Source organism: Myxocyprinus asiaticus, chromosome 21 (genome assembly GCF_019703515.2).
Source record: "Myxocyprinus asiaticus isolate MX2 ecotype Aquarium Trade chromosome 21, UBuf_Myxa_2, whole genome shotgun sequence".
Classification (NCBI taxonomy): Eukaryota; Metazoa; Chordata; class Actinopteri; order Cypriniformes; family Catostomidae; genus Myxocyprinus; species Myxocyprinus asiaticus.
Window position 1 is genome coordinate 34,251,095 of NC_059364.1, and position 13,890 is coordinate 34,264,984.

At 37.4% G+C, this 13,890-nt stretch overlaps 1 protein-coding gene across 6 annotated transcripts in view; it reads right to left on the reverse strand.

Moving 5' to 3' along the window:
- LOC127412089 (calcium-activated potassium channel subunit alpha-1-like) overlaps positions 1-13,890 on the reverse strand; it is a 307,683-nt gene that overhangs the window by 133,842 nt on the left and 159,951 nt on the right. For all 6 annotated transcript variants that reach the window (XM_051648145.1, XM_051648144.1, XM_051648149.1 and 3 more), the window contains exon 4: positions 450-543. In XM_051648145.1, coding sequence (XP_051504105.1) covers positions 450-543 — 94 coding nt within the window. The remainder of the gene's footprint in view (positions 1-449; positions 544-13,890) is intronic.

Below are 13,890 nucleotides of genomic sequence, written 5' to 3' on the forward strand. Positions count from 1 at the left end.
AGGAACAACAGGGTCTCTGCACTTTCAGTGCTTGGGCCCTAATAATCCTTAGAAGAACAACAGGGCCTCCACACTTTCAGTGCTTAGGCCCTAATAACAATAATAATAAAAATTCTAATCCTTAGAAGAACAATAGGGCCTATGCACTTTCAGTGCTTGGGCCCTTAAAATATTAAACCTCAGAAGAACAATAGGGCCTCCACACTTTCAGTGCTTGGGCCCTAATAATAATAATACAAATAGGGCCTCCGCACTTTCAGTGCTTGGGCCCTAATAATAATAATCCTTAGAAGAACAATTGGGCCTCTGAACTTTCAGTGTTTGGGCCCTAATAATCATTCTTGGCAATAAAGCTCATTTTGATTCTGATTCTGATAATCAGTGTTTATAATGTGATAAAATGTTGATACATCAACTTGATAAAATATGAAAGTGAAATATGTACTTACACGCAGGCCAAAGTAGAGTAAGAAGAACACGTTGAATGCCATGTCAATTTGTAATGTGAAGTCTTTGTAGAAATTCTGACAGGATTCTATAGGACTGTGGAGAAAGAAAAGGAGAATAGATGTTTTAAAATATTGCTAAACTAGTGTAAGTAACTTAAATTAAAAGAAACCATGTCTACAAATAGCTTAATTTGTACAACTTGTCTAAATTAAAAGACACAAACTACCTGAAATAAACAATGTGGACAACTTAAAGATACAAATTTGTGTCTGGGGCTATAAGATCTGAGAAAAAATTACTGTATCATAATAATTAGAATCTAATGAGAATCCACAATGGGAATAATAAAAACACAAAAAAAAAAAAAAAAAAAAAAAACTTGATGTGTTTTCGTGATATTCTGATAGTATCATATAAAGCAAATAAGAAATGAAAAACAAATGCTGAAGCAACCACATCATTTTGTCCTTTGGATCTCAAGTGTAACGCTCCATCAGTTGAGCTACTGTGCAATTTGATCATTCACACAAAAGCTTATAAATGTAGTTGGTTATGTAATGCAAATGTTAAAATGTATTACCTCACAAGTTAATACGCTACAGTAAAAGTATTTTGATATCATCAGACAGTATTGTGTGTGGAACAGGGTGAAAAGTTAAGTGTTTATGAACTTATAATCTGCATTTTATTTGTTATTTGAATGAAAGGGAACTTGTTGTTGTAGTGCATCTTGTGTTCATTTCCCCTGGAAACTACCGCAATACGTACAATGAGCAATGTATAAATAATTTTTCAAAAATGTAAGTATAGTTATGTGATTCTATGAGACCAGGTTGGATTTTGAGGTGTATTAGAACTCCTTTACAATACATTACATATTTCTAAATGCTTCATAACAAGTATTATCTATACAGCTTTAAATATTTCTCTATTTGGTATGACACAGCCACTGCAACGAGAATAGATAACAGACTTCTGTATAATTCAGGACTATCTTAAAAGCACCAGAAGCCTTCATCTGTTAAATCTTTAAATATATAAAGGTATTGCTGATCAGTTCAGTAAATCTGAGAGGGTTAAAACAACTGCTGATTGATTCAATTAAGTCAAAAGGCTTTATTTCATAACAAGCCAGAAGCTTTTCAGCTAAGCTTAATGTGATGCTGCCCTTTCACTGACATGATCATTGATATTATGTAGGAAGTTATTTATAGCAGAAACCAACCCTTAAATTAAATAGGCAAAAATAAAATGCAACAAAATAAACTAGTTTCAAAATAATAATAATAATAAAGATATAATATAATACATGCTGAATTAGCCATTTCTTGCCTTAATGGCCAGAAATAGCTTTTTATCAAGTTACAATTAGCTGGGTCTCAAAGTGCACGACCATCAACACATGCATACTGTGAAACACAAGAGCATCTTTTCCTTGCGCTCAATGTCACTTAACACTTGTCAATTACATGAGATCTCTCCACATGTGACACCCTGGGCACAAAATAACCACTCTCTGAAATCTTTAACAGTATCCTCTTTAAGCCACCTTAAGACCTGAATGTTGTCCTGCAGCAGAGCCTTGACTCTCTGGGACAAAATAACATTTTTCCAGGTCCTTATATAGAACAAGGCTGCTCTGAGGTCAGCTGAAAGCTTGCTATGGCAACTGCTAGTGAAGTAAAAACTGCTTAGGCACTTCTGAGAATCAAACTTACACTAGGTGGCCTCAGTTCCTAATGGTAGAGAAAACAGTGTGTGACCACGGAAGACACAAAGCAATGTCAGTGCACACAAAGCTATGCCACCCTAAGGGAAACATGCACACACATACACAGCCCAGAGAGGGCTATTTCAGGCTAGCTATGTTTCTTTATAATAATTTTTTACAATGATGCTGCACTTTAGCATTAATTCAGAAAGGGCACAGAAATGAGTTCTTATCCTGAAAAATGCCCTGGGATCATTGTTCCAAAAGTTCCATTATGTTACAAACTATAAGCATCATTCATCAATATCAGTGCACAATAGAGTGCTACTTAAACAATTCATAGTAATAAATAGCAATATGTACCTAAACAATGTTTTTATTTTTTATTATTATTATTTTTTTTAAACATTTAAAAACATGAAAAAAAAAATTATAATTATGCACGGACACTGGTGATGCATCGAATCATTGAAATAGACTGTTTCGATCCATAGAAATAGACAACTGATTCATGGAAATGAAACAAACTTACCAACTCTTATGCTATTTTTACTACTGAAGTTTAAATTAGAGACACTATTAAAACATCTCTGTCTTATCACTGTCATACTCGAGAAGGGATTCCAAAACTGGTCTAATGACACCATCTTTATCAAACTTTAAAAAAAATCTAATTAAAAAGTGCATCAAAAGTTTCACAATATCTGCAGCAAATATATTGTGAATATCAAATATATCTTGTAGAGGTTGATCGATATGGGTTTTTTTTAATGGCCGGTACTGATATCCAGTGAGCAAGGTGGCCGATAGGCCATTTAATGCAGATATATCACACAATTTAATATAGAAAATAACATATAAAATTGCTAAAATCCCTTAGTCATCCAATTCAAGTAATTTATTTGGACATAAAGAAATATATTGTATAATATATTAGGAAGAAGGAAATAGTGCACACAGTAGTCTAGCAACCATGGATCGAACACAAAAGACCGAATCATCAACCCCATTGTACATACAGTGTGAATATGACATTTACTTATAGAGCAAGTAAAGTGCTTTTACTTTAAAGTTGCTTTCACACACTTCTCACGCGCTAGTGCAGATCCATTGAGAGCAGCAAACTACTGACCGCTTCTAGTTTACTCACCCCGTATCACCTGCGTGGATTGTCATGAACTGCCCGTAATGTAACACTTGTAAATCAGAGGAACTGAGGTTTGATTGGCTGACATAATGTGCACTTCAGTTTAGAGGAAGATATTATGAGCACTCGCCAGAAAAAAAACAAAAAAACACTGAATTTTCATGAGGTCCGTGAATTACATCCGTTTAAACAAGATATCCGCATATTTTCAGATGGCATATCATAGAATTTTTATTGATATTTTTCTTTTTATCACTAGACAAGACAAGTTAGAGGGAACTGTAGAGGAGAGGCTGATAGAATACACACTTCAGAGGAAGATATACAGTATGCACGCTCCACAGGATGCTGGATTTGCTCAAGTTTTGAGGTTAGTGAAATACATTTGTTTAAACGAAGTACACTTTAACATTATGAGCTCAAACGCGTTATCGGCCTCAGTGATATATATCGGTCCACCACTAATATCTAGTGAGCAGGCAGAAGCAGTGCTGCCTACGGAGCTGCCTCAGTGAGCAATTCTGTGTAGGGAAGCACTGCTGGAGCATAAATGGCCAATGGGGCAGCACACAGCAGGTCTAGGTTAATACAACAGTGACTGATTTAGGCCAAGTCACCATTTCTAAAACAAGAGTAATTTAGCGCCTGCAAGGGCACCGGACAGCTAAAACCTCAGCCTAGACTCTAAAAATAGCCTCTCTGCTTTAATTCCTCCCTGCGGTGCTCTCTGCGTTTGCTTCTAAAAGAAAACACACACACAAAGCAATGCCCTCGTGCTTGCTTCCTCTGAATGAAAACAGGAGCAATTGAAATTTCTCAACAGGGAAGTTGTGAGACAAAATTTTGTTTAGGAGCTGCATTTGATGTTTGCAGTGATAGTTATGGCACCGTGCTCAAACAATTCTCTGCTGAAGTTGGTGAAATGCACAGAGGACTAGCTAATCTTCAAAGGACCACACTTATAGTAAACAGTAAATGCATCACTCCTTTCAGGTACGTTTCCAAAGTCCCTGAAAACTGCAGCTGTCAAGCCTCTTCTTAAAAAAAGAGCAATCTAGATAACTCAATATTGAACAATTACAGACCAATTTCAAATCTTCCTTTCATAGGCAAAATCACTGAAAAGGTTGTTTTCAATCAGCTGAACAAATTTTTCATCTTGAATGGCTACTTGGAAAATTTCCAGTCAGGTTTCCAACCACATGATATCACAGAGACGGCACTTAAGATCCTTAATGATAGTCGGCAAAATACTAATTCAGGCAAAATATCAGTGCTGGTATTATAAGATCTCAGTGCTGCTTCTGACACTGTTGACCATTACATTCTCCTAGACAGATTGAACAAAAATGGGTAATGCTCTCAGGGACGGTCCTCAGATGGTTCAGGTCTTATCTAGAAGGGAGGGGTTTCTATGTTAGCATAGGCAACTGTGAATCTGAGTGGACATCCATGATGTGTGGAGTCCCACAAGGCTCAATCCTTGCACTGCTCCTGTTCAACCTGTATATGCTCCCACCAGGCCAAATTATGAAAAAGAACCAAATTGCATACCATTGCTATGCAGACGACACCCAGATCTACCTAGCCCTATCGCCAAGTGACTACAGCCCCATAGATTCTCTGTGCCAGTGCCTTGATGAAATTAACAGTTGGATGTGCCAAAACTTCCTTCAGTTAACAAAGACAAGACAGAGGTCATTGTATTTGGCAGCAAAGGCGAAATTCCCAAGGTGAATATATACATTGACTCCAAGGGTCTAAAGAAAAAAAATCAAGTAAGGAATCTTGGTGTCATTTTGGAGTCAGACCTTCATTTCAGTAGTCACATCAAAGCAATCATGAAATCAGCCTACTGTCATCTCAAAAATATAGCTGGAATTAGATGTTTTGTATCCAGTCAAGACTTAGAGAAACTTGTTCATGCATTCATCACCAGTAGGGTGGACTACTGCAGTGGACTCCTCATTGGCCTTGCCAAGACCATTAGACACCTGCAGTTCATTCAGAATGCTGCTGCCAGGATTCTCACCCAAACCAAAAAATCAGAGCATATTACTCCAGTCCTCAGGTCTTTACACTGGCTTCCAGTTACATTTAGAATTGATTTTAAAGTACTATTACTCGTTTCATACATTTTAGATATGCTTGTTGAATTTAAACCTAACAGACCTCTCAGATCATTAGGATCAAGTCAGTTAGACATACAGAGGGTTCACTCAAAACAAGGTGAGACAGTGTTTAGCTATTATGCCACCCGCAGCTGGAACCAGCTTCCAGAAGAGGTCAGATGTGCTTCAACAGTAGCCACATTCAAATCCAGATTGAAAACACATCTGTTTAACTGTGCATTTACTGACTGAGCACTGTGCTGCACTTACTGATTGCACTGCATAATTTTATTTCTGTATTCTTTTACTTTTTTATTCATTTTAATAATTTTTACTTATTTTTTAAATTAAATTTATTACTTTTTAATCTCATTTTTTGTTCTTAATTGTTTTTTGTTTGTTTGTTTGTTTTTGTTTTTTGTTTTTTAGTTAATTTTATCTTGTATTTTCTTTATCATTTATATGTAAAGCACTTTGAATTGCCATTGTGTATGAAATGTGCTATATAAATAAACTTGTCTTGCCTTAATATTTCTGAGATTTTCCAGCTGGTTCTGCCAAACACAAATACACACATGAACAAAATGGCACTCCAAAGTGAACCTTCCACATATAGAACTCATTTTGCACCCAAAACAAATTGCAAGATATAGGCTGGCAAATTGAAAAAGTGTTTCTTATCTACAGTATTTATTGACTAAGCCCCCTCAATAAAAGAGCCCACACTGGCTTGAGTGGTTTAAACTTCTTTCTTGTCCTCTCCGAGAACTTTATGTGATTACCTCTGGAGAATACTGACCCCATCAAGGCTTTTCTTTTAGTGATAAGACCCTATTACTACAAAAAGCTCCAGAGTCAGAATTGGGTAAAGTGAAACCTCTGTGCCTATGTGAATAAATGACATTGACAATGTGGCCTCCTTAGCAGAGAGCTTGAGGAGTCATCCAGTACCACTCTAATTGGCGGCAGGGATGGGGAATAGGCTATATTGAATATTTGCAATTTATTTGTCATTATTTTGCTGGAGATATATCAAGCCAAATTTTATATATATATATATATATATATATATATATATATATATATATATATATATATATATATATTTTAGCTAAACCATCCAGCTAAACTTGGTAATGAAAAATATTGCATTATAAGATAAAATAAATTGAAAGAAATATTTTAAGACATGAACCCAATATCAAAATAATCCATTACAGCTGAAGTCTAATATTAATAACAATTAATATTTGATCAGCAACTGTTATACATTAATAGTGGTATATGAAATTGAAGCCTAAAATATTAGACACAGGTTTTTATCACAACACTGGAGAACGTGACCAGTCAATCTATCTTTCTCTGTCTCTATAAAGAATAGGCTGCTGGTGTGTGGGAGATTTTTAAAGCGTAGGGACACTGCACTAGAATTAAACGGGGTGGATTATTCATCCCTGCATTGCAGTGCCAGGATGTTTATTTCAGTGACTTCTTAGTGAACGGGCCATGTATTTCCCTGGCCTTTCACAACATAGTGTCCTAAGCCTTTCCAGGTTAATACAGCTCAGCTTAAGAGCTTTATATACAGTAGAACCAACCATTCATTCAAACCAGATAAAAAAGTAAGTCTTTTTCCTAACATTACTGCATATATTATGTCTGCATAATACATTTTAAGCCATGACTCTTTTCTCCCTAATCAGTGCTGAAAATGAGGATTCAATACTAGTAGACCATGGCGTGGCTATATGTAACTGTGCTAGTGCGCTGATCACCCAAAATCTGTCATAAGCGGGACACAAAATAAAGGCATCCCTTGAAGGAGAGCTTTCCCTGTAGTTACCCTATATATCTTTTGCTTCATTGTTCAGCCCCTAAAAAAAGACATCCTGGTCTAGGGGAATAGGTACAGACTGTTCCCATTAATAATATGACAATGAACCGACAAAGTTTTGAACAAAACTAATACACAGCAGAAAGTTTTATTTTTATTTATTTTTTATCTGCTTTGTACATAAATGTTTCAAATGTATCAGTACATGTTTTTTAGTGGTGCTTGCCAGTAGAAAATTTGCTCTGCAATGCTATGTTTGGGTGGTTGTCAGGCCATTGCGTAGGGAGACCATCTTGATTGCGTCATTCGCAGTGAATCATGGAAGTCTCAAACTATAGATATATTTGTTTATATCTTAATGATTTGCAATAAACGTAAAATATATTATCTCTATACTGCACTTGTAATAAACAACTTTAAATCAATAGTTTGATATATTTTCATTGTTTTAATTTGATTGTCATTATCAATGATTCATGGGATTGTAGTTCATTCCCCCACCAGATGTTAAGTACACAGTCTTGTACCTTTTTATATTTTTGTCCGATTTTCAAATAGTTTTTAGCTTCAAATCAAAGTTGTAATGTTGTGATTCACCTCAGAGCTGGCTGATTTGGTTCATGGCTTAGAACTCTTTTATGAATTATTTTATGAAATCGCTATGGAAAAAATGAATGGAAAAAACACTTCCGGAAACAAGACGGCTGAAAAATTGGGTGGGCACTATTGCACTCAATAGGAGTGACCCAAGAAATATCTATGGGCAGAATATTTTAGAGACTTGGGGATAGACTCTTCTGACATGGGCCAGTAATCAACCACCTAACAACCATCCAGTGTACCCTAGCAGTACCCTAGCATCTGCATAGCAAGTGTCGCCACTAAGCTTGTTTGGGGTACTTTGTTTGCTGCAGTTCTTTGACTGGTTACTATTTTCCCTTTAGGGTTTACGGGTAGTGTAGTTCTTCACCAGGAATTCCACTATTAAACACTTTTTTTATTATTAAGTTGAAAAGCCTTTTCCATTAATTAATAAATTAATAAATAACCTTAAAGCTCTTGATAGGTCAGTAGGTCAACCTCACGGTAAGTTATGGTTAAAAATCAATTCCACTATGTAAAGAAATGCATGTGATTTTACTTGAGGGACCAGACTTTTGCACTCTTCTATGTGAGTCTATAGGATTCTTCTGTCTGTTTTATCATCCACTAGGACAAAATCCTAAGTCTGATTGTTAAAAAAAAGTAATAACACAACTCTTCACAACAAGCCACACATTTTGAAGTATCATTCATGTCCATAGCACGAACATTGAGCAACGAGTTATGCACCAAATTTTACTATGTAGGGTTAGGGTCTAGAACCCAAGGTATGTGCAATAGGAACAGTGATGCTTGCCTTAGCAAGTCCCATTAATAATTTCAGGCCAACAGATGCAGACAGGTGCTATCCAGTATGTCTATAACAAATGGCATCTTTCGACATAGCCGTGCAACAAAACACTCCATCTTTTCAAAAAAAAAAAAAAAAAAGTTATTTTACTCGGCTCCTGAACTGAAGATCAGTCCGACCAAAAACAAACAGCGCCCTGAAAGTGACTCCTCACACAAAAGGAGGATTATCCAGAGAAACTCAGAGGAGGGCAGTGGCTGGCCACTAGAGAGAGCTACGTATCTACAGCGTTGAGTGAAAAGCCCCCCTGAAAGCCCAGCGTGTGCACTGAGGCGATGATAAAAGCCCCCACCCACCCCGCAAAATACTGTGTGCAATTGCTGCTTTCACCCTTCATCAAATTTTGAGTTACCTCAGGGAGTAACCATCAGCTCAGAATCACTCAAAATGTCCCACTTTAGACATCTTCTGATGGCTTTTTTAATGGACGATTACGTTGTCTATTTGCGCGAGTGTTGGAAAGATGCATTCGTCATGCCTCTATTCCCTGTTTACATGTGTTGAGAATGAGAGACTATATCAAGAAAAAAACATTGGTTCATTCCAGACATTCTTGAACAGTTGTGATCATTAGCGGCGCAAAGGAGTCGTCAGCGGATGATCCATTATCGAGACCATTAACGGCCAAGTCACGCGGTACGAAAAGTCAGATGAGGAGCACTGTGGCAGTCAGATCAGAGGGTGAGAACGTACGTGCCATTTGCACTAATCTTTGTCTGGTGAGGACAGCAGCAGTGAAGGTTTCAGATGCCAGGACTCCAGGCTGTAACTCTAGAGCCAAACTCTATGTAGATCATTAAGAGCACATCACAGCACCCCCCACTGCTGTCATAACCTGATTTGGAACTGAATCGGGTGGGTGAAAAAGAGGAGGTGCATCCAAGATCCATAAGACACAGCTAACCACTCAACAAAAACATGCACACAGACCAACACATTCTTGCCTTCTGTCTAGGGTATTTAAAGTCCACATTAACCGGCTTGAAGAGCAGTTTTCTTTCCCATATTGACGTATTTCCTATTGAAATAAGGACTCAATCCCTTTTTTTAAATAGCCAATAGCCTTTAGTTAACATCACACCAATTAACATTTGCTACTTAATATTGCTTGTAAGAAGTGACGTAATATGGGAAGGGATGTTATTATTCTAGAGAATATTTTATTGGAGAAAATGGGTGCAATATGAGTTATCAATATTTTTGGTCTAAATTCCCAGAAGAGAAAGAGTGTGAAACATTTAGCTACATAGATACATGGACTAAAGATCAGGCATGTCATTAAATATCGATATATTGATCGGCACGTTATTTTACCAATGCATTTTTGAGGCAGTGGCCTAATTTGTGTGCTTTCAATTCTCTGCCATTCAACGTAGTCTGACGTAATAGATTTGGAGACCACAAGGGGGTGACATAACATTTACTGAAGCCAGATATCACACACACACATTACGAGCTGACAGCAGTCCAAAGTTAGGTTTTTAGGATTTTGTACTTAAAGAATGAACAAAGTGACATTGATGAGTTTGCAGGTTAGTGTATGAAACTGGTGTAACTGCAAATTGAACAATTAGAAATGGTGATGTTTATTATGAAACTTCTCTGTATGTAGCCTCCACGTAGTACGTACCTTCATAGAAAAAAAAATCACATTTTTGAATGCGCCATATCATCCACCAGACACGTCCGATACGCGACCCACTTTAATTAAACCTTCCGCTCACACTTTACCAAAGTTGTGTTGAGAAGTTAGTTTCAAAAGACAAAGGCTGCATCCGAAACCAGGAAAATGCTGCCTCCGGAAGCTGTATAATGAGGTAGGAAGGGATCAAGGCATGTCCGAATGTTTGCATCACATCCTGTCTACTGAGATATCTTCATTTGATCGATTTTTGAAGGCAGCATAGATGTATCCTTTGCTGCCTATTAAATCCCACAGTCCTATGCTCCCGAATCCACGGTGGTTGAGCTGAAGAAAAAACATGCCGGCTGAAGAGGCAGTTGATAGCCAATTTGTGTATAAATGTACGTTTTTATTCACTTTTTCCAACTTTTGATTCCATTTCTAGCAAGAAAGTAGTACTGAAGTTATTAAATATTCACTTGGTTATCACCAAAATTCTCTTGATTTTTTCTAGATTATTAGACCATTGTGGTTCGTTTGGATGAATGAAGTAGATGCGTTACCTTTAGTGGACACCAGATGGCGTTAATTAGTTGCAGATGTGACGTTATGCTGCGTCAGTAGCCTGTCCGAAACCAGTTTCTGGAGCTACCTTCATACGCAAACGCTGTCTGTTGAGTCATTGACTGATAGGGCAGCGAGGCAACAAGACAGCTACCTTTGGTTTTGGACGCAGCCTCAGACTATTATGCAACGAACAGCCCTATTTATATCTGAAAATATATCGATAATCATCTGGAAAATTGAACAATTATCGATATGTGAAAACAACATAAATCCCAAACCTACTACATGGACTAAAAGGCACAAAACTCTCATTTTGATTGTATGGCGTCTTTAACATGAAATACTTAACGAAAGTTGACATGTCCTCACATGGAGAATTGCTTTACTCCATCTGAAACTATTTTAAACAGCATTTTGCTAATTCTTTTATAATCATTGTGCATATTGAGAGACTGGAATATTTGTTATTTAAAAAAAAAAAAAAAAAAAAGTGCTAAACATTGTGGAAAAACTTAACAGAAGCTAAAATATACACTTTTATACATTAACTGTAAATCTTCATGTTGACTAAGAAGTTTATGGACATAATATGTGTCAACTACCCCTATACTGCAGCAAACTAACACGCTTCCAGGTAACCACTTCTGTATTACTCAACTGCCCATTAATGCCTTTAAACTTTTCATATCTGTCACACTTTTAGGTGTCACAATATTGTCAGTCATGTTTTAGAGTGCAGAGCAAAAGAGTGTCTATATGACTATCAGCCATGTCTTTGGCACCTCCCTACAGAACTGGTTAGATCAAAGACTAAAGTCCTATCTAACAACAAGTCCAGTCCAATAACACAGCTAGATCATTCTGCTAGACACCCTCTGCAGGTTGCATGCAACAATGAACATACAGTCTGATTAACGAACGAATGGCTCTTGCGAGTCTGTTCTTTTTTAATAAACTGGTCGAACTGATTGCAAATCCATCAAAACTGAGCTCATTATATCAGTTGGACAACCTCCTAAGCAGACAATTGACTTACTCACTAAACTGCAAGTCATTACTTTTGGTCATGTCCCACTCTTAAAGGTTTGGTAATTTTTATTTGTGGTTTTTTTTTTACATTTGTAAGGTTTGTGAGATTTAATTTAGTAAATATAGTTTAAGATAAACATTCACAACAGAGTATAATTAAGGGTATTTTAAAAAGAAATGCAAATATTTTGTCATACAAATGGTAACTACACCTTTTATAATTATTCTATAATCTGTCACATATGCAATCAAACGAGAAAGCTGCCAACTACAGTATAAGCTGTACTGTGAAAACATGTACTCTAGATGACAAGCCAGATGTCATGGTTTTATGCGGTTTTGTTCTGTTTTGTGTTAATATCTTTTGTTTTGGAAGTTTAGTTGATGTTTTATAGTCATGTGTTCCATGCCATGTTATTTCCCGTTTCCCTGCCAGGTCATGTGATTCCCTGTTTCATATCATGTGGTCCCCTGGTCATGTGATTTCATGTTTCCCTCCATGTTCATGTGTCTTGCTTTCATTGTCTTGTTACCTTGTTATCAGTTCTGTCTTATCATTGGTTATCATTGTCATGTTTCTCCCTTGTCTATGTATTTAAGCCTCATGTTTGCCATTGTCAGGTATTGAAAGTGTAACATTGTTGGATTGTTCAAGTCAAGTCAAGTTTATGTTTATGTTTTGTTTCACGTTTGGATTTATGGTTGTTGGATTTCACTTATGTAAATAAACTGCACCTGGGTTCTATCTTCATCATCGTCTTTGTCAGCCTGTCTTTGCCAGCAACGTTACAGAAGACCAGGTTTTTATTTTTTTCTGAATGATGCATAAGCCTCTGCTTTCTATAGCATCCTGATCCAAGCATTATAGGGATTAAAAAAGAAAAAAAAAACATCATACCAAGCTTTGCTCCAGCATGTTGTGACAGTCAGTCTAGGCACACAAAGGCTGTACATGTATGTATAAGACTGAACACATGCTGAGAATCATTTCAGTGCTGTGGTGGTCCACAGCTTGGATTTAAACTGCACATGTTGGCTTTTTGCATGCGGCGTTACGTCAACAGCTATCTGTAACTTTTACATCAGAATCACTGCTGTATTAAATCGAAGCAATTTGCCTTATTTTAAAACAAATTATTTAAAAGTATGGGCCAATTGGCTGGTGCATATGCAAATAACTTGAGCAAAGTTTATCTGGCAGCAATGATACCTGGGTGACTGGGCTCAGCTCAGAGCACGCCATTCTCTAGGGAGCATAGCGGAGAGAGGTGGGCGGCAGAGATACTCTGCCTAATGTAACCATGGAAACTGACCTGCTTGGCTTTCATTGACAAAATAATCCTGCCACAGTGAGGCTAACTTTAAACTGCATAAAGGAAGAAAGTGAACAAAACCCCTAAATTATATAATGGTATGCTTAACAGTACCATTAAATGTAGGGTTCATTATCATGGTATCATTAACTATATGGGAAAATAGAACCTTGTCACTGTATTGCACCATGTTAACATCTTTGCCTTGTACTTCTAATGATAAGCTATTGGAGGTTTGTGCATTGTAACAGAAGTTCCCTATCTGTCACTCACTCGACGTTGTGTCTATGTAGTGACACTAGGGGTCACTCTTGGGAGCCCCAAACACCTCTGCTTTTTTAAAAAAAGGCCAATGAGAATTGGCGAGTGGAATTTGCATGCCACTCCCCCGGACATACGGGTATAAAAAGAGCTGGTATGCATCATGTCCTCATTGTGAGAACATGACCATGGCAACGTTGCGGTCGCGGCTTGCTTTCGTAAGAAAAGCCCCACACCGGTCCTTCTACCTACGGGTTTGAGGCTGCGTCGGTTAGTACTGGGGGCGATTTGGGGACATCAATGGGACCACCTCTGCCGGGTATACCCCCATGGACCTCCCATTCCCCAGCATGCTCGCTTGCCCCGATCAGGCTCTCGCACGAGACCGCC